We start from the raw sequence: 24,783 nt of genomic DNA, 5'->3' as shown, positions 1-24,783 counted from the left end.
TATATAATTCCATTGTTCTCTTCTTTGTTTATACGATACAATTTACGATAACGCACGTTTAGTTTAATATAAAAAAAAAAAAACAAAAAATGTATGATAAATAATATCTTTTACATGGAATCATTATTAATCGTGACACAATCGTCCACCTATTTCACTGTATTCACTTGTTTAGAATTTAAACATTAAGCGACATACACTTACTCACCCAGAAAGAATGAATATCTGTTACGTAGTACACATTGAAATTATACGCTGTGAATATTTTTATAAATAACTATTCAAGTAAAATTATCAAATTTCAAATTGCGATCCATTAAAAAATTACAATCCATTACAATTCTTAAATTTCCTTCAAAATTACTTTTTTCAAATCTCCCCTCCCTTTCTCCTCAATTCCAAAACTGATCCTTTCACACTCTAATTTTCTCATTTCGCTCCGCATCAAAACCACATACGTTTTACGTTAAACCCTCTTATTCTTGCCTCCCTTGCAACTTCTTCCACCATCCCCTCCCCCAACACGAATCCAAAATCGCTCCTCCTCCCTAAAATCCTCTCCTTCGAAAATTCAAAATTCTCTCGTCAATTCATCATGCACCAAACCTTGGAAACAATGGAGGTCGAAACGAGTGGAGTTCTCTTTCGAAGGAAAAAGAGTGCATAGAGAGAGAGAGAGAGAGAGAGAGAGAGAGAGAGAGAGAGAGAGAGAGAGATCATCGACACGCGGGAGATCGATGGAGGGATTGTTTGGCCGTTGGTCGAAGCGAGGAGGACGGATCGAAACGGAGGAAGACGGATGGAAGGTGAAAGGGAACGAAATGCGGATCGTATGAGATCACTCACGGAATGAATTTCACAGTAGTCCTGTGTCGATCGTCGCGATGCTTTAAGGATCGTAGCGACTCGGTGGTAGCGCGACGACGACGACGACGACGACGCGTTTTCGCGAGCAATTCGTCCCATAGAGCTTATTAGGAGGACGGCCTCTATCTCCCCTCCCACAACTCGCGACGTCGATTCTAGCGGGACACGAGCGATCGCGCGTCTATGCACAAGCCTGCTTCGTATATATACCTGCGTAACGCCGAAAAAACCTGGCCAGTCGTGTACGAAGCCTGTCACCGTTACACGCGCGGATTTCCCTTGCTTCGCGTTCCCTCTTTTTGCCGTCCACCAAACAACAGCCACCGCCGTTTTCCTCGGAGAACGAGGAGATCCTTACTATCCTTGGGGGACCGATCGATTTCGACTGGAAGATTTTCCGTGCGCATTTTTGAAAAGTAATAAAGTTTGGGACGAGAAACTTTTTTCCTCTTCCCTCATCGAAAGTGGAAGAACTCTTTGATTTTGGATCCATAAAGTCTCCCACGGGATTCGAAGGAATCTCCTCTGGGTTGAAGGAAATTAGAAAAATCTACGGAAGGGAAAATTTGAAAAAGTAGACAATTCGAAAGAGTTAGAAATTTAAAGTTTAAAAATTTATTATTAATTATCAGAAGTGGACAAAGTCGTCCTTCGACGAAATCGGACGAGATTTTTATAGAGAGAGAGAGAGAGAGAGAGAGAGAGAGAAAGAGAGAGAAAAGATTTATCCAATTGGAAAAATTGGATATAATTGGAGAAGAATATAGAATTTTTCCTGAAGTATTTAATTACAATTTCGCTGGCAGTGGCAAAAAAGTATACGAATCAACAACGTTGTTATAACTCAACAAAAGTTATTATAACTCGCTTTTTTGTTTTTTTTTTTTTCGAAAAATTTCCATCCAATACTCAACGAAAGTTGTACGGAATCTTGCTACTTCTCCAAGTGTTTCGAACAGTTTTTCCTTCGCGGCGATACGACAGACAGAGCTCGTACAAATTTGAGACTGGCTTCTATCGATTATCAGCACGGTGATAAGGTAAACTCTAATTGGCTACCGGCAACCGGGAGATACGTGGAAACAGAAGCACTTTCGATTGCATCTGTGAGCCGCGAGGATTTACTTAGCTCTGTGCCGTTGATCGATAAATCATATCGCATGACGGTAACCAAGATTTTAACAAATGAGAATAACAGGAACGGTCGAAATCGTTATCTACCGCTATATTGCCAGTGTTCATTCAGAGAGATAAAATAAAATAGGCGGAGGAGATCGATATAATAAAGGATCTTTCGAATCGAAAATCGAGGAGGAGAGAGAAAGAGAGAGGGTGGAAGGAAGGATCTTTATTCGATGTGCTCTAGGATGTGAATTGAGAATCGTTTTTTAAAGAAAAAACAGAAAAACTGTCAAAGATTTTTTTCATTCTGGAATTCTGAAAATCAAGGATCGAAGACATACACGTGAGTACATTTGTTATATATCCAATGCATCGATAGCATAAACAAACGCGTAAAAATCATTTAAAGCGATATCGAAGCGGCTATAACCAGTTAATGATTATAACTTACTTACGTAACAAATTGGTCTTTCAACGATTGACGAGATCGAGATTCGTTTCGCGATTATCGAGCACGTTTTTATTGATCATTATTTCGAATTAGTACTCCTGTTTGGAAACACGACGTGTTACAACTTTAAATAAGATTCATATTGATACGTGTCAAAGTTTGAGAATGAACTCAAGAAAGATTTTAAAGATTTTAGAATTATTAGGTTTTTTTTTTCAAGTTTTGTGAAATCCTTCTCTTTGAATCGTTTTTTTTTTTTTATATTTGTTCGTTAATATTTGAAGAATTTTAGTCGCAAAAATTGGTCGAATGATTCTGCGTGTTGTGATTGTAAAGATAATGTTTGCTCGAACGCGTGATTAAAAAAAAAAAAAAACAAAACACGAAAAACTTTTAATCAGGTATTTATCTTTTTCTTTTGACATATAAATTCGTGTTATATAAACATTGGAACGTAGATAGTTATAAATGTTCCTCGAATGAATTTTCGCAATTGATTTCTTACGATTCCTCGAATGCTTTTATTTTTTTTTTTTTCTTTTTTAATAATGTTGACGATAACTACAACAATAATAATGTTAACGTCACACTACTTTAAATTCAATGACAAAATATAAAATTTACATAAATATTGCAATACAATTGTGAAATTTATGTATCAATTTTTCTTCGATCGATATTATTAATGTTCAAATAATTTTATTCGAAAATATAAATAAAAAAATCTTTTTCTCAAGTGAATAAAATTTCTATCGATATATTTATTTCTATATATATTTCTATATATATTATCTCTAACATGAAATATAAAATGCTCATCTCGTTAAATATGTTTGAACGTTTATTAAATATACAAACGTAAGTTAACGATAGTTTTTATTTCTTTTTTATTTCGCTCTCTTCTTCTTTTTGATCAAGTTCATTCATCGATTCATTTGTCATAAAAAACGTTCATTATTCACTTGCCTATTTTCGTAGATAGAAAATATTTAGATAAGTTTAGATAATCCTTTATAAATATTTACGATTGTGTTTATTGCGGAAGCCTTGAGGTTAATGAGCTGTTTGTAACATTAATATTGTCATTCAATGATTATTTTCTTAAACTGTAGATTATTCGTTCGCATTTTTTTTTTTTTTTATTTCGTGTGAAAATTGTATGAACCGTGCACAATTGAATGATTCCAATATTTGATTAGAAAAAATAGAATTTATAAAACTATCGTCGATAATCGCAGACATATTTTAAAAACGACAAACGATTCAATATGTATAATCGGTATGTAGAACTTGTTTAAAAATTAAAAAAAAAAAAAAAAAAAAAACTATATTTCGTACGTAAATAATTCTTCCATTTTAGAAACATATCTTGCATTCGTTAGAATACTCGACGCTTATTAACTTTCTGTTTTACGACTATTTTAATGCCTAAGTACGTTAGAGTTAAATATTGAAAATCTCTAGACAGTTGTAAACGTCTGTTTTCCAAGAAAAGACGATACATTATTGTTGATTAACTTATTTGTTTATTTTACTACATTTTAGGATATTTTAACACATATAGTATATCGAAAAAACTCAAAAACTCTTTCTTTCGATAACTATTTATCTGAAAAGGATAAAAAAAGTGGGAATAAATCACGAGAAAAAAATCACAGAGGATAGAAATAATTGAGAAAACGTTTCGATTCTCGTGAAACGCGCGTGAAGTCATGGAAAAAAATTTGCATATCGATTATGGAGATACAGTTTTCTTCGGTAGATTTCCTTCGAAGCACAGAGTCGCGTGCCTGCCGCGTGTACCGGAAATGGACTATCATTGCCTTGGTGCAACGTTGTGTCGGCCGAATGTTAAAACATAGGATTATCGTGGAATGTGGTTAACAGGTGGGAACACGCGGAAACTCGGCTATAATAATTGAGGTTTGCCCGATTACACACATCTACGCGCGATAACGTGCAATTTTTTTCCTTTTATTACCATACCGTGAATTAATAAATTTCATTCCGAATTTAATTTCAATCGTCATTTGACTCGAATGAGTCCAAGTGTGATAATTGCTGTTCGAGCGTCACGAGACAAAGTTTCTGCTTTGCAATTTTGCAGTTGTGAAAGAGCTGAAAAAAAAAAAAAAAAGAAAAGAAAAGAACGAAATACGAGGAATTTTTTCTCAGAAATACACTTGTTTCGTGTTATAAATAGTTATTTTGCTTAAATGTCGAGTAAAATAAAGTTGGCGTTCGAGAGTTGGATCGAGAGTAATATTTATTTTTCGAAATTTTTTTAAATATATTAAAAAAAGGAAAGAAGAAAAAGGAAATTCTCCATTCATAATATTTCCTTTTCAAGCGATTATTTAAAAATTATGAATTCATAAATTATTATAAGTTATTAAATGACGAATGATTCAAATATGTGGAAAAATACTACAAGAATGTGATAACAAAAAAAATTTTAATAAGAAATAATTCCAAGAATAGAAATAGAATAGAATAGGATATTATGCAACATTTAACGACAAAAGGAAATCAATTCTCGCATGACCTTTCGTAAATCACGCTCGTGTGAATTTGCGCAAAGCAGCCACGACAATTCGTGCGCCCATTATCCTGAGATATCGGCATTTCCAGTCCAAGATATCCTAGATCTTACTAGATTAACCATATTCGTACCTCGACACCACCACGGTCCAAGCATAATTTCCGTTTAACTCTCATTGTGCTTACTCGTGACTCCTTTTCGCCTCCCCCTTATTTATATGAGAATATTTATTAGCTACACGAACCTTTCCTGCATCCCCATGTTAGAAAGTTCCACGTTTCGTGTACCATGGAAATTGTTCACGAGTCTTGTCTTGATAGATCCTTTGATCTCATGAATTTAACGAATCGCATCGTTAACATCACTGGATAAATAAATATCTAGAAGGAAAAATAAATCCACGCATCCATTGCGAAATCCATTGTCTTGGAATGTTTTTCTTAAATCTTTGTTGATTCAATTAAAATCTATTATTATATCTTGATAATTTTTTATAGATTTTTCTACGAAGTTTTAAATATTATATTTTAATTACCATAAATTATTATATATATATAAAATACTATAAATTTTAATTACTATAATTATGCTATAATATACTATAATTATTTATATAATTGCACTATTTTTTAATTCTTGTTAACAATATAATATAATATACTATAATATAATATATTATAATATACTATAATTATTTAAATTGCACTATTTTTTTAATTCTTGTTAACAATAATATAGATTTAATTATAATAATGGCAAAAAAAAAAAAATGAGTAGATAGATAAAAATTACAAGAACGATATTTTTCGTTTCCCTTCTCGCCTCCTCTATTTCTCAATAATTGTCGATAATAGTGGACAAAGAACTGTAACTTCCCGTTTTTACTTTGTTTAATCACCAATGATGATAATCTGATTGCAAATCTTGATGGAAGCAAAGATATATCGAATACTATAGAGAAGTGGTATGAAAATACGTCATTATTTTGTATCGAATAATTGCAACATGTGTCGAGTACCATATGATTCATTTCAGTTTTTTTTTTCTTTTTTTTTTCTTTTTTGCGACAAATGTTTATAATTTGTTTCTATCGGAATAAGCTAGTGTATAAAAAAAAAAAATGTATTATTCCTTTGCAATAATAACTCTGATAATCGCTTTGTTAATTGATAAATGAAACATTGTGATAGGAAGCATAAAATCGAACATTGTATTTGTATTCGTTGTATTGTATTCGTTTTATCTTGTTAATTGTTGGCGTTAATAGATCGGGTTATTCATAGGTAATACGCAATTTGAATTTTTAAAGTGAGGATAATTAGACAAAAGCTGTTTAAAATATTGCGTTCTTTTTTTTTTTTTTTCGTTTAAGGTCATCATTAGTAATAAAATATTATTATTATTATTTTTTTAACATAACGCTGCAAAAGTTTTTCATTATAACTTTTAATTACAAAGTAAAATTATATTAAATTCCTTTTTTCACTGTTCGATCTTCTCTTTATCTTTTTTTTTTTTCTTTTCTCTCGTCTATCTTTAATCGATTTAAAGTAAATTCTTACAAATTATTGTATTAATTTTATTGATAAAATTAAGATTAATATCGGTACGGAAAATTTTCGCTGATACGAGATATGTGATCGTATGGATATTTCGTATCCGTAAGCATTATGACATAAGGGCCATCTTAAGAAATACTTTTGTTTCCAAACATCGTTATCGAGATTATCGTGGACGTTGTCAATGAAATCGTCATCGTTTTTTTATAAGATCGATATTTTAACGACATTTGGTCACGTGAAAGACAGATGCGGCGGATTTAATCATTTTTAAGATCGTTTATTCAGATATGGGCTTATGTCGAATAATTGAATGTGCGATAATTCAATCTCACGATAATCAATCAAATATGAAGATAAGATGATCGAGAATGAAGATAAGAAACGGATAATTAGTTGGATTTTGGCAGAAATTGTTTTTGAAGATTTTATGAACTCGTTATTAATGAAGAGAGATAATAATCGCAAATATTCCCAATTCAAATTGAAATAAAATGTCAAATCATTGTTATTATGTAATTGTATATACACGATACTAATTCTTGATGCATTTCTAATAATTTTTGATAATCGAGAAAAATATGTTATATTTTATGTGTATATGATTTTTTAGATACACCATGGAGAAAAATGAAAAAGAGGAACAAGGCAATCCCATGAAAGAGTTCAATAGCAGGTATAGTATGTTATTTGGAAATTTACTTCAGTGAATATGAAATTAAAATTTCTAAATTTTCGTGTTACTGGATTATTACTAAACAATGATTGATAGAGTTAATAGAAAATTTCTGTTAAGTTTATTAATTAATACTAATTATAAGTTTGTAATTTTAATTTTTCTAATAGTAAGTAATAAGTAATATTGAGACTGTCAGTTTGAAAAATATAAAACATAAAAACATACTTTTCACAATTTAATAAAAATATATTCTATTTTTGTATGTCATCAGAACAAAAATAGCCACCATTGAAATTGAAGGATACAACGAGAAGGATGAATTATACAATCCCTTCGAAAATCGTGACAAGAAAAATTCCAATTCGTAAGTAATTTTTATTTTGCTTTTCTATTAAGAAAAAAACAAAGTATGAAAAATTAATACGTTTTATTATACAGATATCCGATTTTCACTCTCTTATATCTCTTATAATAATCTATGTAAATTAAATAATTTATCCCTTACAATAATAATCTAAATAAACAAACGGTATAAACTGCAAATTTTCAATGAACAATCCCACAATTTGTTTCCACCTATATTCTTTTAACACGATCAAACATCGAAACACGATCCTCGATATTAAAAAACTTATTCGTTCCATTGATAGATTTTCAATTTTTCTTCGAAACGAAATTAAGAGCGCAAAAACAAAAAAAAAAAAAAGAAATCTTATCTTTTACAGAGATTTTGGTGCTCTGGCTCATCTATTAAAATCATCCCTCGGTACCGGAATCCTCGCCATGCCGAATGCGATCAAAAATGGCGGGGTGATATTCGGCGGAATAGGGACGATAATAATCGGTTTAATATGCGCGCATTGTGTCCACATATTGGTTCGCTCGTCCCATATTCTGTGCAAACGTACGAAAACACCCCAGATGACGTATGCCGAGACAGCGGAAGCTGCGTTCCTTTGCGGTCCAAAAACCGTCAGGCCTTTCGCTAATTTCAGTCGAATGTTCGTAAATGCCGCATTGTGCGCGACATACATAGGCGGTGCTTGCGTATACGTGGTTTTCGTATCGACCTCGATTAAACAGGTAACACGTCCACGTTGGATTCCAAATTTTTTTTTTTTTTTTTATATATATACACGAATAATTTTCATATTTCTAAAAATATTTTCTCTCTCTAATAATATTTAGCTGGTGGACTTTCACACCGGTATGGCAATACCGATACGATTGTACATACTCACACTGATACCAGCGGTGTTATTGCTGGGGCAAGTGCGAAATTTGAAGTTCATGGTGCCGTTCTCTATCGTGGCCAACCTTTCCATGATGACCGGTTTCGCGTTGACTCTGTATTATATCTTCAACGACATCAAAATACCGTCGCATGTGAAGCCAATCGCCTCGATCGAACAATTGCCTTCGTTCTTCGCTACCGTACTATTTGCCATCGAGGGTATCGGTGTTGTGAGTACGATGATACAATGATATGTTTGATTGATAATATGGATTGTTTTCTCAATTCGATAATTAAATTCACTTTTGCAGGTGATGCCTGTCGAAAATAGTATGAAGAATCCTCACCACTTCCTTGGTTGTCCAAGTGTTCTTAATATAACAATGACTATAGTGGTATCTTTGTACACTGTATTAGGCGTGTTCGGATATTTGAAGTACACGGAAGATATCAAGGGGAGTATCACGCTAAATATACCAACAGAGGACATGTAAGTACTTTTTATTATATTAAACGAATTGCGAACGAATTGTTTAAAATTGTTATGTATTATATACTATATCATATCACTGTTGCTGTTATTATTTATTTTATCAGATTGGGACAAGCGGTAAAATTGCTCATAGCACTGGCAGTTTTATTCACATACGGATTACAACTTTTCGTCCCGATGGATATCATGTGGAGAGCTGTGAAAGAGAAATGTAGTCACAAGTATCAAGGCCTGTGCCACACAGTAATGAGAATATGCATAAGTATATTTACAAGTGAGTTACTTTCATTCTTAAATTATATAATGTGTGCCGTATCACCGAAGATATTGTGCGAAATGCACAATATATCTCTTTCTCTTACTTTTAACTTATCTCTTTCTCTAAAATACTTTTCACTGTAACACATTAATTATTAACGGACAAGCAATGTCGACACGCTTCCTAATCTAAAACTCGTCCTTAAAATTTGTTTTTCATCATAAATCATTAGTTCTCGCGTATCTACTTCGAAGAAAACAGTTTGTAACACTTTGTAACTCTAATACATTCTATATATGTATAGATAATATACATTAGAACTATGTATATTATCTCCTATCTCCTATGCCGACAGACGATCCACGTCTATATATATCCATAATTTAAAATCTGTCGATATAAATCGATCTTTACTACGTGTACCAGACGCATACGTGATACTTTTCTAACAAAGGAAGAGAGAAATGCGAATCGAAATGGGAAGATGCACCCAGATCGGGTCAGTGGAATATCCATTGGCTTTGTAACCGCATGACTCACTATTAACCATGAGCATCGTTCAATGACTCGTGCTCATTTCATTGAGAATCTATCAAGTTCATATATAATGTGATTCACGTCGTTCGTGCTTTGACTTTTCAACGTCTTATGTCTCTTAATAGCGGAAGTTATAATCCTCTTCGATTTATCGTAAAAAATGATTTGCTAACAAAGTCAGACGCATTCATTCACAATCAGTATTTGATCTCTGATCTTTAATTTTTTTTTATTATTAAAATTCGTAGAAGAACGATATCTTTTGTTGTACATTTTCGAAAAATTCGTCTCTTATTATTTCAGTTTGTGTGGCATTACTCGTTCCTGAACTCGAGCCGTTCATCTCTTTGGTCGGTTCGATATTTTTCTCGATACTCGGCATCACGATTCCAGCCATCGTTGAAACAATTTCTTGTTGGGACGGCCATCTTGGCAGAGGCAAATGGAGATTTTGGAAAAACAGTACGCTTGTGATATTCTCTCTGTTGGCGTTAATATTCGGTTCCTGGATCTCTATTTCAGATATAATCAAATTATATAAATAAGTTTATTTATAATGTATTCGCGTACGTGGAAAAAAAGACTTAATTTTCTTAAAATATGTTAATATGTTCACTGTATACTACATTGTATATATATATATTATTGGTAAATTCGAATTTGTTTGAAAACAATACGCATGTGATATCGATTCAAAGAATATGATACAAATTGAAAATCAAGTTTAGATATAAAGTTTTATGATGTAGCATAAAAAATAGACTTTGCAAAAAAATTATTTGATAATTTTAATGATTTTTAATTAAAGATTTTTGTCTGCAGTGAACGTGTTAAAATTCTCAAGACTAGATTCTCTTGAATATTTGTACATTTGTACTTACACTCATCGTAATATAATTTATCATGTAATGTAATCCGTATTGCCATAGAATATTTATTTTTAAGAGTATTCATGTATATTGTAATTTCGTGTACATTGTGTATTTATTTCTACGTTATACTAAAGAGTTTTTGTAAAATACTGTAATTAACTTGATCGAAATGAGAGGAATTAGAAAGATTCGAATTGAAGAAGGACAATGGATAAATCGATTGAGCCAAATCATTAATCGTCAAAATTATTATAATATCGTGATCAAGTATTTATTGTGAATATTTCAAATTAGAAATACAATTGTTCTTTTTTTTTAAATTTCTAAATTGTGCAAAAATGTTGGATATATCTTCACATAAGATTGGTGCTTTATGCTTGCAAATATTTGCAAAAATCTGTATCATTCCTTTTTTTTTTTAAAAAATAACTTCTAAATATTGAATTCAAGTTATTACAGATCTTTTGTTATCTAAATTTTTTATAATATAAATAAGAAATATGTACATATATTAAATATTAATAGTGAGGCTAGATTAGAGATAAAAAAATTAAAAATAAATAAGAAATAAGAGATATGTACATATTCTTCTCGACAAACAATATTTTTGATCATCATCATTTAATTATTTAATTTAATATTATTTTCCAAATTATTTTTAACGTTTTAAATAATTCAATAGATACGAAATGTTGTCAAAACCCTCTTGAACAATAAGACTGATATTATTAGCAAAATTTTATAAATGATAAGCTATAAAAGCTACTTGTAAATAATTTTCATCCAACAAAATAAAAAAATTTAATAGAAACGAAATTTTGCGGAATAAATTTTACAAATTTCATAAATTATTGCGCAAGAGGGCGCAGATATACCATAATCTTTCATTCACTATTTGTATCTACTTTTCATTATTAATTAGTGAACATTGAAATCATTGAAATCACGCAATTTATGTAGATCTCCATGCAATATTCGACTGCGAGTTCGATGATATTAATAATGAATCTGCGATTGAAATTGTTGATTGTCGTTTGCGTTTTTTACAATTGCAGTAAAACATACTTATGATGGTCATGTGAATTCCAATCATCAAAGGAACTACGTCTATGAATTTGATGAGTTTTACAAGGCGGAGTAATTGAAATGTTAATATTATAACAGATAAGTCTGGCGTGTTTCCCTGTAAAAGATATTTGTTAGTCATCTTAATTTGTTTATCGATGAAAGATTGTGATCATATTATAGCGCACGTTTTTATGCATCGCTATTTAACAAAAGATCGTAACTCATAAATTGATATTTGAACTCTCTCGCACGATAATTTGTCAATTCTAATTTTCTATAATTTATTATTTTCTAAATTATTTACTTCACATATTTCGTTACCAAACGTTGTTACGTATGAAAATTTGTTGTGCACCGATGAAATTTTTGAAATTATCGATAATATAAGATTAATCGCGCAAGAGGGTTCTATTTATAACAATGAAAAATTAATCGATATTCGATCGTTTTGCTAAAATTTTGCAAAATTTTACGACGACAAAAGATCAAAGTTTTTTTTTTAAGAAAAAGAATAAAATACTTGAATTAAATTAATAATATAATAACGTGTTATAAAATTGATCGTCATTAACCATTAAATACCCTTCTCGTATCATATCTTATGTTAATGTTGAAATATGGTAATTTTCGAAAAAATTCTTACGTTCGCGCACCACAAAAGAGGAAAATATCCCTCGCTGATATTTGAAAGCAAATTGACTGGTTGTCTTTCCAATTTCAAATTTAATTGTATTTTCTTTTGTCCAGAAAGAGGTGTCCCGGTGTATGGTTCTATAACGATAAATGTCTCGTGTAAATCTTCATTCGGATTTAAGCCATGTGCATACATCAAGAGTTGCGGATCACCGTGTAAAAAATGAGGTTCTGACATGATTATCGGTACTTTCTGCAACATATTAAATTTTAGAACGTATACAACAGACATCTCTTCATTTTCGTAACGTAACATTACCAGACAATCCGAGACATCGATTAAACCCTGCGGCAAACAATTTGGTACTTTGTTTTTTTCTAAACAATAACACTGCGATGTGTTCAGGAACCAGGTTCTTTCTTTCATGACGAATCGGGATCCGGTTAAACCGTATATCGAAACTTCCTTATCATAATCCGCTTCCACACTCCTATATATATATTTTGATAACATACAATATAATTAGGATAGTAATTAAAATATATCATACGCGTAAATAATTATTAATAAAAAATAAAATAAATAAAAGATGTAACTAGATATCTTAATTATATTTTGCAATTAATATCCAAAAATACATCATTAATCAATCGTAATAATCCATTTTGATAACGGATCATTGCTTTAAAGATTTTTTGATAATAATATTTTGCAATTAATTATTATCTATCTACCTGCATAAATCTGGTATAAACGTTAAAACCGAAGGCAATGGGTTTACTAATGGTGGCCAAGTAATTGTGTCAGATCCTCTTACTCTATTACATTTTTCAGTTTTCCATATTGTTTGCACTCTTTTTCCATTATAAGATGCTATATTACCTAATTCACTTATATTATTAATACCTCTATTAACAGAAAATCGTCCTCGAATAGTACCATTAACCTATCAAATGGAAAAATAAAGTATTAATTATACATCTATTTATTTTGAATGGATAACATTGAAATATATATATAAATTGTAACGAATTTCGTATTTCTTTTCGTTATTAATTATATTTATTATAACAATTGGAAAATATTTAATATTTATCATTGAGGAAATTTCATTTCATGAAATTTTTTAAGAAACGTATTAATTTTATGAAAGATAGAAATACGATTTTACTCTTTGAAAAATACTAAGATAATAAACGCCGTCCTTTTCGCCTTCTTTTAAGACAGGTGATCGAAGTGCCTTCAGTGTTTTGCATATCGTACTCAATTCAGGGAATTTTTTTTCATTACACGTAAGTTTAACTCCGTCAAAAAGTATTTCCTTAGGATTAGCTTTTAAAAAAATACTGTTTCGATTTGGAAATAATTTCGGTATATTATTACCAAATTTATCCATATAATTTGGAGGTAAAGTGGTTAACTAGAAAAAAAATAATAATTAAAATTGTACATTTTGTTTAAAAATTAGTATTTAAAAAAGAAAAAATTAAAAAAATAAAGAGATGTTTTAAATACTAAAAGAAAAGATTTTTACACAGTTCTTAACTTATCCAATTGTACTTGCCATCGATATAGTTCCAATGTATGCAGGATTTAATATAGTAACTGTATCACGTTTAGATATATTCACACTTGCATATTTGTCAAAAGTGAATGTTGATTTTACATCATAGATAATTTCATCAAATTCTTCATCCACATCCACTATTTGTTTTTCGAATATTTCTCTAAATGTATAAAATATATTCATAAACATATATTTTAAAAAATTTATTAATTTATAAATTTGGTTAATAACAAGAGATGTATTTAAAAAATGATAAAAAAAATATCATTCAAAAATATCATTTTCTTGTTTACCTGTAAGTAAATGGACCATATTCAACCAGATTTGGATTAACTCCTTGCATCACTTCATCAGGATTCGTAACATTAAAGAAATAACATTTAAAGATTAAAGATACAGGTAATATCCACGCATTGTACATGTCTTTACCTTTAACGAGTGGTAAATTCTAAAAATCATTATTCTATATGAATTAATTAATTAGAAATTTTATAGGAATTTATAGAAATTACAAATTGTTTTGTAATTTTATTATGCTAAGTATATTTTAGAATGTCTATATGTTATAAATTTAAATATATTTATTTATAATTATAACAATAGATACATTTTATTTAATTTTCTAAACATAAGTAAAAAAATAGATGTATATTTGTCTAATGAAAAGATAATAAAAGATTCCGAAATAGGAATATATTGTTTTGAAATTATGAATATTTGTTTTATTATAACAAAAAATAATTATTACTATTTATCATTGTATATTTTAATAAAATTTTTAATATTATAAAATTGCTTCAGTTTTCAATGTGTTACAGGAAAATAATTCTATTTATATAATGCAATTCGATAATTTTGTAATATCTTCTTTATTAATGAATGATTACTATTATTTTATTTGAATTTATATTCTGATTACACATATTTATATTTGTTTTTATTTATTTGAATAATATTATTAGTTTTCCTATAATAATAAAAGATATAATATTCGTAATTATTAATTATGTATTTAAATATATGTTTTTTCATTTTTGTTTTGTACTGAAACTCAATAATTTTATTGATTCTAATTTTATTCATACATTCGAGCATATAAATTTGTTACGATTATACACATTATTTATACATTACATAAAATCTCTGAAATCAGTATTTATATCATTGCCATATCATTTTTTATTTGCGATCAATATTTTACCTCTAAAAAATTTTCATATTATTTTTATAATTATATATAAATATATTTTAATATATGATTAATTATATGAATTAATTATATGAATATAATTATAATAAATATATAATTAATTATATGAATTAATTTGAATAATAATATTAATGATATAAAAATCGAAATTTTTATATTAAAATTTTCATATTAAAATGTAATTTTATTCAATAAAATATTGAATAATTATTAATTATTATTAATTATCATTATTTAATTTACACAATACAATAAAATAGTTGATATTAATTTGAATATTAATATAATCACAAATTCCTCTATTTAATCAAAGTAAAATTGATAGACAATAAAAGTAATATTGATAAATTAATTTTTAAAATAAAGATTAAAATTCAATAATATTAATATTATAAATATATTATAAATATAATACATTTAAATCGAATCAATTAATTAATTAATTTACCTTAAGTATAGTATTTTTAATGCTGAATAATCCCTCTGAGAACATATTTGTTATAAACGCGTATATACCAAAAATAAGACAAATAATTGCACATATTTGATAGGACCACATTGTTTATTCTATTTTTTTCTTTATAATATATAATATATTAAGTTTAATTAAAATAAATTGTGACTATTACTACAACTTACTTAAATTTTACTTTCTTGCATGAACTCATTCAATAAAATGTTATACAGGAATGTTTATTGCGATAACTTCTTACTGACTCTGACTTTTATTATAAATAAATAATGAGCAATGCAATTATGTACTTGTTACATGTTGATTATCTTTATGTCATAAATCTCTAAAATCAATATTCTTGGGTTATTATAATAATTTTTTATCATTATTATATTATATTATTTTTATAATTATTTTAAATAATAATTTGAATAAAAATACTTACCAAAATAGTTTAATTATTCATTTTGCATATTAATGAACAATGACAAATTTTATTTTGGAAACTTTAATTTAAAAAAAAAAAAGAATTAAAATAATAATTTTAAAAAATAAATGTTTCTAACTGTTTTACCATCATGTACAACCCTTTATTAGTATTTCCTCCACCCACCAGATGGTTTAATGTCGAACAATGTGGAGTCAGGCATCCTGCACGCTGGACAACAGTGAAACGGAGAGAAAGAAATGGTGGCGTTATCTTAATTTTGTTAAAAATTTGTAGTTTTTCAACGTTTAGGAATATTTGAACGATTTTTATTCGTTTGTACATTAACGAATCGTAGTTTCTGTGTCACATTTACAATAATCTTCGCTGGGTCGAAGAAGTGTGGAAATAAATCTCACAGATAGCATAACCTAACAATTTTGTGTTCAATCGTGAATCGTAAGAATGGCAATGAACGAAGATTTCAATTTTGCTGAATTGTGCAGATTATGTTCGCTGAAGAGTAATCATCAACTTCAAATTTTCGATAAAGAAGGCGAACAAAGACAATTGCTATTTAAAATACGTTCCTGCATTCCTGCTGTGGTAAGTCGTTTATCTCGTTGCATTTGAAGAATTTTACGATATTTACAATCATTTGTTATTAAATTTATCATTTCTCTATTTTATAAATCTACAAGCTTTTTTAAAAATGTACATGTAAGAAATATTAAAAATAAATTATTAAAGATAATTTAAGAAAAACTTCTACGACACGTTTTAATTGCTTCGAGTGAAAGTTTATATTGTATTCAAAAATTGGAGTAGAAAGTAAAAATGTGTAAAGTGAAAATGTAAGTCATTTTTTAATTTTATAATTCTATTTGTATAAAAAATAATATTTCGAAAACTTGGAACAATTTTCTATGAGAAAAAAATTTTAACACAATGAATCAAAAAAATCTATTTCCAATTATGATATATTTAACGATTTTTAAATAAATTTTATATTTATTTTATTACATAATTATATTATTCCTATACTTCAAATTACATATATTTTTTATAATAAAATGTTTACATCTATTACAGATAACGAAAGAGGATGCTTTGCCCAAAAATATTTGCCAGAGATGCGTGTACAAACTGGATATGTTTTACGAGTTTCGAGTGAGCTGTATGACGACGGACACAGTGTTAAAAAATTATGCGGATAGTTTGAAACATCTCGCTGCATCGGTAAGCCAGGTAAGTCTAAATATTTTATTATCTAATTTAAAACAAAAAAGGAAAAAAAAAATTAAAAAACTTTACTTTAATAGTTTCATAAATATTTAATAATTATAATATTGGAATATAATATTTAATTATATTTACTTTGATCTTGGTATCCTTGATACGAGATATAATTTCTATATATTTCTCTATTGACGTGAATGAAAACGTTATGTTTAAAAGCACGAAGACTGGTTAAAAGTATATTTATAACGTTATCGCTAAATATAGCAACAAACGAGCTACTCGTTGGAATACTTGTTTACGGTGCACCGGTTTATTTTCTCTTAATTGATTTCACGAGACACATCAGACGCGTTTAAGATCTTTGCGAGCACGTGGTTTACGACTGGGAGCAAGTGCCTTACAAATGGAGGAGACAGCGCGCTTAATAAAGGTAGATTAAAGGTCTGACATAAAGCTCGCGGTATCTTGCAGTGGCAACAAGAGAGAGAGAAAGATAGATATATAAAGAAAGAGGGACCGAGTATTTTTTCCAGGATGGCATAGGAAAATTTATAGTCGTGCAAGCCGGACACGAATAACCAAGAGGAATCAGGCTATATCCCCGTAAGTCGGGGATCGCACGTATTCTAGGAAGTACCGGGGACTCTTTACAAGCTCGTAAACTCGCGCGGCAATTTCCGACATGACGCGTTAAAGTGACTTTATGCGTCGAATGCGTGGCCAACACGAGTTCCACATTTCGAGCGGTGTAAAAAGCCCTTTACGCGACACGCGCTCGCGTTCTGTACCATCTCTCTGTACGTTGTCTCTGTCCGTTCCACCTTCTTCGTGCCGATTTTGTCTGTATTGCTCGATAAGCGGGCAAATGTGCGCGCGAGACCGCAGAAAAAGAGGGTGTGAGAGGGCCATGCGAAACTGTGCAACCGTGGCCGAAGGAAAGAGAGGGAACGTGGGGCGTTGCTGATCGGTAGCTCGAGGTCCTTGATTCTCTCTCTGTCTCTCCTTCGCACCCCTTGCTTGGCCAACGAAGCATGATCCCAATAATTCCACCCTCACACACGCGACTCCTCGTGCAGAATAGTGAATGTTGGAGGGGATAATATACAGACACGGATGAACAGATAGGGCAAAAGAGAGACAGATCACGCGAGCAGTCGGGATAGAGAGGGTTTGTAAAAGGCACGCATGTATATATATATGTGTGTGTGTGTATGTACGTGTGTATGTGTGCAACCGTCGCGGCGCTATTGATCGACGCTCCACGGCTAGGCTGCGTCGCGCACAGAAAGCGAAAGTCAGTTCTCCTTTTCTTCGACGTCTCGCCTAGTTCCCTCTTTCTCTCTTCCTTTCGTTCGTGGCTTCAACGTCGCCGTTCCCTTCTCTCCTTTTCCCATCGTCTTTTCTACTCTTTTCATCCTTCTTTCACTTACTCCCCTCTGTCTCTATTCCTCCACGCGTCTCGTCGCTCCCCAATCCAAAGATCGTTCGATCCCCTCTCTTGCTAAGTTGGCCCGTTGGATCTCCTTGTCCCGGGCACAGGTGCAACGAGGAGCAGGCCTGTGCACCTCTGAAAACCTGTTTCGAGGTCTGGAATACCCCATCGTAAACGATCGACGAAGTCTCGTTACCCGGTTGATCGTTGATGCGGTCAACCGAGGAGAGCTAGGGAGCAAAGAAAGCAGAGGAAGCGAACGGTACTTGTACTGTTGGGTGGTTGGACACGATTTCGTATCGCGTTTAGTTTCGCCTAATCGCGCGTATATACCGTATAGAACGATACGTCTCTCTTTCGTCTTCTGCTCTGCCTGTTTTTATTTGCCTCTCTCTCTCTTCCAGTCGCTCGCTCAGTCAATGTCAGTGTCAAGGTCAGCGGGCCGACGCACTGCAGAGCGCCGCCGCCGACGCCGTCGTCGACTGCTGGTACGCTACTCTCTTCCGTCATTGTGTGTATCCGGCAAGCGAGTGACTCGGTAGTCTGAGTATACGACACAAGGTATACACGAAGGTCTCTCTTCGCGCGCATACTTGCCTCTCTAGGGCGTCCCTGCCTTTTTCTCTCTCTCTCTCTCTCTCTCTCTCGCTCACTCTCCCAATCTTCCCTTTCTTTTTCTCTCCGTTTCTCTCCCTCTCGCGTTCTCGTCGTCGCGCCGGCCACGATGCATTCCGCGGGGATCTCCACTCGATATCGTTGCACCGCGCCGTCTCGTCCGCATATCGCTTCTCCCGTGCCTATTCTTCTTTCCCTTCTACCGGTTCAGTATCGCTCAGTGCTTGTTCCCGCACCTAGACGCGCCAATTTCGCCTGCTCACCGGGACGCGCTTAGTCTCGCCCGTTTACACCAAGTTCGCGCATACTTGACTCTACACCCGAGTGTCGTCGTTCCGTTACCCTGCCTCTTCCTCCTCGCCTCGTTTCCGTCCAATCGGTACACTCTGTGTGGTCTTTCTCTCCACGGTACGTCGCCACGGTGCATTCCGCGGGGACCTCCACTCGATATCGTTACGCCGCGCTGCATCCGTGTGTCACCGGCTATCTCGTCTCTCTTTCTCTCTCTCTCTCTCTCTCTCTTTCTCTCTCCTCTCCAACATTTTTTTTTTCTCTCTCTCAAGCCGTCTTCGTTTCCCTCGTTCCCTCCGACCACAGCTCGTTCTTTCTTCGGCCGGCTGGTCGCTGCTCTCTTTCCTTCTTCTTACCCTCTCTGCTCTCCTTCCCTCGCCGTATCTCCCTCTCTCTCGCTAGAGGGCTACCCCCTCTGCTTCGACCAGACGTTTTTTCGTCTCTTTGTCCTTGCATCCTCCCGCGCCGGGAATCGGCGGCTAGCTCCACGGGACACACTCCGGTTGCCCCGTAAAACGCGAGATTCTTTCGTGGCGTCGCGAAAAGAAGGAACGCGCGTGGTTGCCGGTATTCTCGTCGTCGTGCTCGTCATCGTTGTTACGTTTAAATTCGTTATCGCACTCCGGCCTGGTGTGCTCCGCTCTCGAAACCGCCTCTCGCGATACCCGTGACGAGCCTCGTGGCCGTTTCATTTTTTTTTTCTTCTTTTTTTCTTTTTTTTCTTTTTTCTTCTTCACCCAGTTCGGATACTCCCAGTAAGTAGAACGAGCGACACGGCTACGCGTGTGATGGACACTGATGGTGATGTGCCGTTGAGTTGCTCGCCTTGTGACGTTGTCAGTGATATCGTTGCTCGAGGACATCCGACCCAGTGAGTCGATCCGTGGCGGTTTTCCTCGGCCTTTGCAGGGGAACAAAGTGTGTAGGTACGTGAGCTCTGAGATCGGCCCGATAGCGTTTGCTCGTCTTTTGTGGGAACCTTCGTCCCTGCCTCCTCCCTGTAAGCTCACTTCTTTCTCCGTCTCCCTTTTTCTCTCGCTCTTTTCGTTTCTTTCTTTCTCTCCTCTCGTCTCTTCCCGGTTGTTCTCTACCCTCACTCTCTCGTTCCCCGTCTCTCTCGTTTCGGTCATCGTTCTTTCACGGAGAGGACCTTGACGGAGCAGGCTACGCGAACAGATCTTTTCGGTTCTTTCGAAAGTCCCTGTCTTTTATGCATTCGATGTCGTCTCCGCTGGAGATACAGGCTTCTGTGATGCTTCGCGGCGATACAACGATCCTCTCTAATGTTCGTGGCTCGAAGGATGATACGTTCGTGTCTCGAACGAACGTCACGTGGACGAAATTTAGAATTTTCGACAGTTTTCTCTTCACTTTATAATAGATATTTTTATTTTTGTCCATTTCCTTTGATCGTGGCTCGAGAGTTTCTCGATATCGATGATATTTTTGAGATTTTCGCGTTATGTATGAGCTTATAAATTTCGGAGCTTAGTTGCGTGAGAATTCAAAGAATCGTTTTCACATTTTATTGATTTTCTTAAGTATAGATTCGAATATTTCAGAAAAATTCTGTTTCAGAAATATTTTTATGCAATTTACTGTGTTATATTTTATCTTACTTCGAATGACGTGAATTATTTTAAATATCTACCCATCCATAAATACAAAATACGTGACTTTAATTCTTCGATCAACTTGAGGAATTCAACTTTAGATAGTTGTTAACATAAAAAAAAATGTCTTCATAGAATTCTCATTTTTCCTGCTTGCTTAATTCGAACGAATTAATTATTCTCTGTGCTGAATCATAAGGAATCGAATAAGTTCTATTTAACCGAAGAATTGTTTGAAACTCAGTTTCTGGTAAATATCGATTATCGTTAATAGATATTTGGCACCGAGTGCGCCTTCGTGCACGCTCAGCTCAGCTCTGTTTCCGTGATTAATCGTTTTCCCATATCGGGTTCGGGGTTGCTACGCTTTTGTGCTCGAATTGATAGAAACGCAAAATGCTTTGTTCCTACAGACTTCCTTCAATTTTGCAATCGCATAGACGTATCGAGTCAATGATCGTATTTTGCAATATATATATATACATATAAATTTCGAATACGACTAATCATTATCTCAAACATTAAACATCGTTTCTTTGCACGACGTTGATTGCTTAATTTTTCAATGTTTAAACGAATTTATTAACCACAATCTTATTTTTTTTTTTTACAACGTAATCTCGTATTTAATAATTTTTTAAAAATGTGCAACGAGTTAATTAATACGTGTAATCTGGTATTTTTGCACAACTTCTTATATCTTTGGAAGCGTGATCCGCATATTGCACAATTACATTGATAAATTGCGATAGCAACAATTCCCAGAAGTACAAGCTTTATATTTTATAGTAATTACAAATCTCTATGTGCAAATCTCTAAATATAACAGTTCTCCTTTTCAACCGGTTCCGATATCCAACTCTATTATTCGTATCTTAACGTGGAACTTGTAACGTAAGAAGACGAACGATTAACAGGGCACGGACAAGGACAAGATGTCTAATGGTAGCCAGCAGCAACAGCGATCCGCTTATGTGGAAGCGCACGCAGTGGCTCATGCCGCTGTACAGCAACACATGGCACAACAAGCTGCACAAGCGAGACTCGCTGGACCCGGCCCACCTGCGACACCTCAAACACCTAATCCGACCTTCACTTTACCTGACGATGGCCTAGGCTACGACGATGGTGTACGCGTTCTTCGCTCCATTGGAACATGGTAAGTAGACTTTCACCCCGTCAAATTTTAAAGAGCAATTAATTATATTGTTTTACACATTGATATTAAAACGTGATACATCGCCACGTTGAAAATAGGTCCCCAGATTACTCGGCAGCGATGCGCCCTGGTGGCGTGATGCCCCCGTTTCCTGGCGCGATGGATCAGCAGTTTGGGAGCAGGGGTCCCACGGTAAATCAGCCGTTGAGAACTACGAACAATGTAACTTCTCGTCCGGGATTTGCGTCAAAGGCTACCAATACGGGTGAACCGGCGACAAAGGCGTTCGCATGCACCGTTTGCGGCAAAGGTCTTGCCCGTAAGGACAAACTCGTCATTCATATGCGTATTCATACCGGGGAGAAGCCATATTCTTGCGAAGTTTGCGGTAAGTATGCCTTAAACTGTTGCTTCGCATTAGTACGATGATGTATTTGCTTGCGTTCAATTAATGGTAATGGCCGTTTCTTGCTTCCAGGCAAAGCGTTTGCTCGTAGAGATAAGCTAGTTATTCACATGAACAAGTTGAGACACAGACCGGGAGTGGCGCCACTTTCTACGCCCTCAGCGCCTAATTCGGATCAGCAGCAACAGCAGCAGCAGCAGCAAGCTCAACAGCAGCAAGCACAACAATCGCAGCAGCAACAACAATCTCGGCAAGACACTATACATAAATTGAAAGAGGAGCCGGTTAGTTGGGCGTGTGAATTGTGCGGTCGAGCATTAGCTACGAGAGAGGAATGGATGCAGCATGCACGGTAATTTTTATATATATATATATTTACGTCAACGAATTATAAATATTCGTTGAAAAGTTGATGAAAATGATTAAATATTTTTTTCTTACAGTTCTCATTTAGAAGCATCGGCTCCACCACAACACGCAGCGCCATATTTTCCAGGATCGGCGGCTCCTCCGCAGCCATATGCGTCTGAAAGGCATTTTTGCCTTATGTGTCGTACCGATTTCACAGACAAGGCTGAATTTATGTTCCATGTTCGTTCTCATTTCGAACCTCATGCGCAGCAAACACCGTCTCAGCATTCGAGTGGTAAACAAGGAGGTGATCCAGCAACGGCTGAATTGATTGCGCGTGGACTGGTCGATCCTTCGGGATTATGCAGCTAGAATTATCCCTCCTATTATTATGCGCCATCGATTCGTGTCTTACCATAGTACAAGTTCTCTACTCCATTTTGACCAGAACTTTTGCATAGGATGTCATGCGTATTGTGATTGTAATGAATATATACTGATTTATTAGCAGAGAGATACACAGTAGTATAGTTGTGTATAAAATATTAATACAGATCTTTGTATTATAGATACACACGGTTTATTGCTTGTTTCATGTTGCAAAGAAGAATAAATATAACGTTTAAAAATTGTTGAATAAATCTTTCGGAATCTAATCTCAATCTAATTCGTTCGTTCGATGGTTGATCACGAGTCAATGAACACAAAGTGCATTACTTTCAGGAAAATACAAAGAATAATATTTTTCATGTTGGGTGACATATCACAGGAGTGAAAGATCTCGATTAACCATAGAAATACTACTGTGTATCCCAAAAATATTATATATAATGAATTGAAACATACGTTATTCGTCAGATATTTAAGTATTGACGTGATACTGATTTATATGGTAAGAGATTCCACTATTGCGCCAATATTTAAATATGTTACTTAATAGTATACGTTCCTACATAGCTAGCTTCCCGCTATCTTTAGCCATTAGCAGTATCCGCTATCTGTACAGGTTTGTTCTCAATGCTATCGTAATTTTTTTTTTTTTTTTTTTTTTTTTACAATCCATAATTCACGATCTTTATATACGAGGAGATTTTATTGTTTTGAAATCATTGTTTTTAAAATTTTATTATCTCAATATTCTTTAAATGTTATATATTACATTTTTTTTAATTACGTGTTTAATTGGTTTTATTATTTCATTAGAAAATTCATTTTTATATAAATAGAAGTAAGAATATCTTATTTTTTAGAAAGAAATTAAGGATATCTTTTTTATCTTAAAAATCATTTATTCGATGATTATTTTGTAGTGGTTACGTATACGTATATGTATACAGCGTATGAATGTTAAGATTATATTCCAATTATGTGATTAATTTCTTTTTTTTTTTTTTTTTTTTTTTTTTAAGTAAAACTCAATGATCTTCCAAAGGCGATGTATTATTAGCCGTATTATCGATTTATAATACCAAACGTGTAGTTTTTACTGTGGTGTAGCGTAAGTGTTGACAATATTACCGAACACAATTATACCCAGATGTTTATAATTCTTATAATCTACACTAGACCAAGCAGATTTTAATTCTTTCTTACAGTTTTTTTTCTTACTATATATGTTTAAAAAATCTTGTTTATTGTTACGATTATCCTTGGTACCTGAAGTATGATTATGTACTTAACCAGGGAAGGGTAAGATTCA

At 33.1% G+C, this 24,783-nt stretch overlaps 3 protein-coding genes across 4 annotated transcripts; 2 read left to right on the top strand and 1 right to left on the bottom strand.

The window, feature by feature from the left end:
- The first annotated feature begins 888 nt into the window (after nt 1-888).
- LOC122719893 (proton-coupled amino acid transporter-like protein pathetic) lies at nt 889-11,091 on the top strand. Of its 2 annotated transcripts, none has more exons than XM_043946134.1 (8): nt 889-2,332; nt 7,155-7,217; nt 7,492-7,584; nt 7,946-8,303; nt 8,409-8,684; nt 8,766-8,944; nt 9,052-9,221; nt 10,047-11,091. In XM_043946134.1, the coding sequence occupies exons 2-8, from the start codon at nt 7,162-7,164 to the stop codon at nt 10,286-10,288; spliced, it is 1,374 nt and encodes a 457-aa protein (XP_043802069.1). In that variant the 5' UTR covers nt 889-2,332; nt 7,155-7,161; the 3' UTR covers nt 10,289-11,091. The 2 variants fall into 2 exon arrangements, with proteins under 2 accessions (XP_043802069.1, XP_043802070.1); XM_043946135.1 differs by lacking the exon at nt 889-2,332 and adding an exon at nt 2,481-2,841.
- An 81-nt stretch (nt 11,092-11,172) lies between these two features.
- LOC122719862 (sensory neuron membrane protein 2-like) lies at nt 11,173-15,593 on the bottom strand. Its single transcript, XM_043946080.1, has 6 exons — nt 15,543-15,593; nt 14,178-14,332; nt 13,867-14,044; nt 13,489-13,737; nt 13,052-13,263; nt 11,173-12,807 (listed from the first exon to the last, which is right to left on the bottom strand). The coding sequence occupies exons 1-6, from the start codon at nt 15,585-15,587 to the stop codon at nt 12,288-12,290; spliced, it is 1,359 nt and encodes a 452-aa protein (XP_043802015.1). The 5' UTR covers nt 15,588-15,593; the 3' UTR covers nt 11,173-12,287.
- Nucleotides 15,594-16,440: 847 nt separating this feature from the next.
- LOC122719894 (zinc finger protein 768-like) lies at nt 16,441-24,114 on the top strand. The gene is made up of 6 exons (XM_043946136.1): nt 16,441-16,581; nt 17,068-17,223; nt 22,086-22,327; nt 22,426-22,715; nt 22,806-23,085; nt 23,177-24,114. Exons 1-6 carry the CDS (start codon nt 16,441-16,443, stop codon nt 23,454-23,456), a joined length of 1,389 nt encoding a protein of 462 aa, XP_043802071.1. The 3' UTR covers nt 23,457-24,114.
- The last annotated feature ends 669 nt before the right edge of the window (nt 24,115-24,783 follow it).

Source organism: Apis laboriosa, unplaced genomic scaffold, assembly GCF_014066325.1.
Source record: "Apis laboriosa isolate Shangri-la unplaced genomic scaffold, ASM1406632v1 scaffold9_cov152, whole genome shotgun sequence".
NCBI lineage: Eukaryota > Metazoa > Arthropoda > Insecta > Hymenoptera > Apidae > Apis > Apis laboriosa.
The sequence above is the reverse complement of the archived record's forward strand: the minus strand, read 5'-3'. Positions and strand labels throughout refer to the sequence as shown.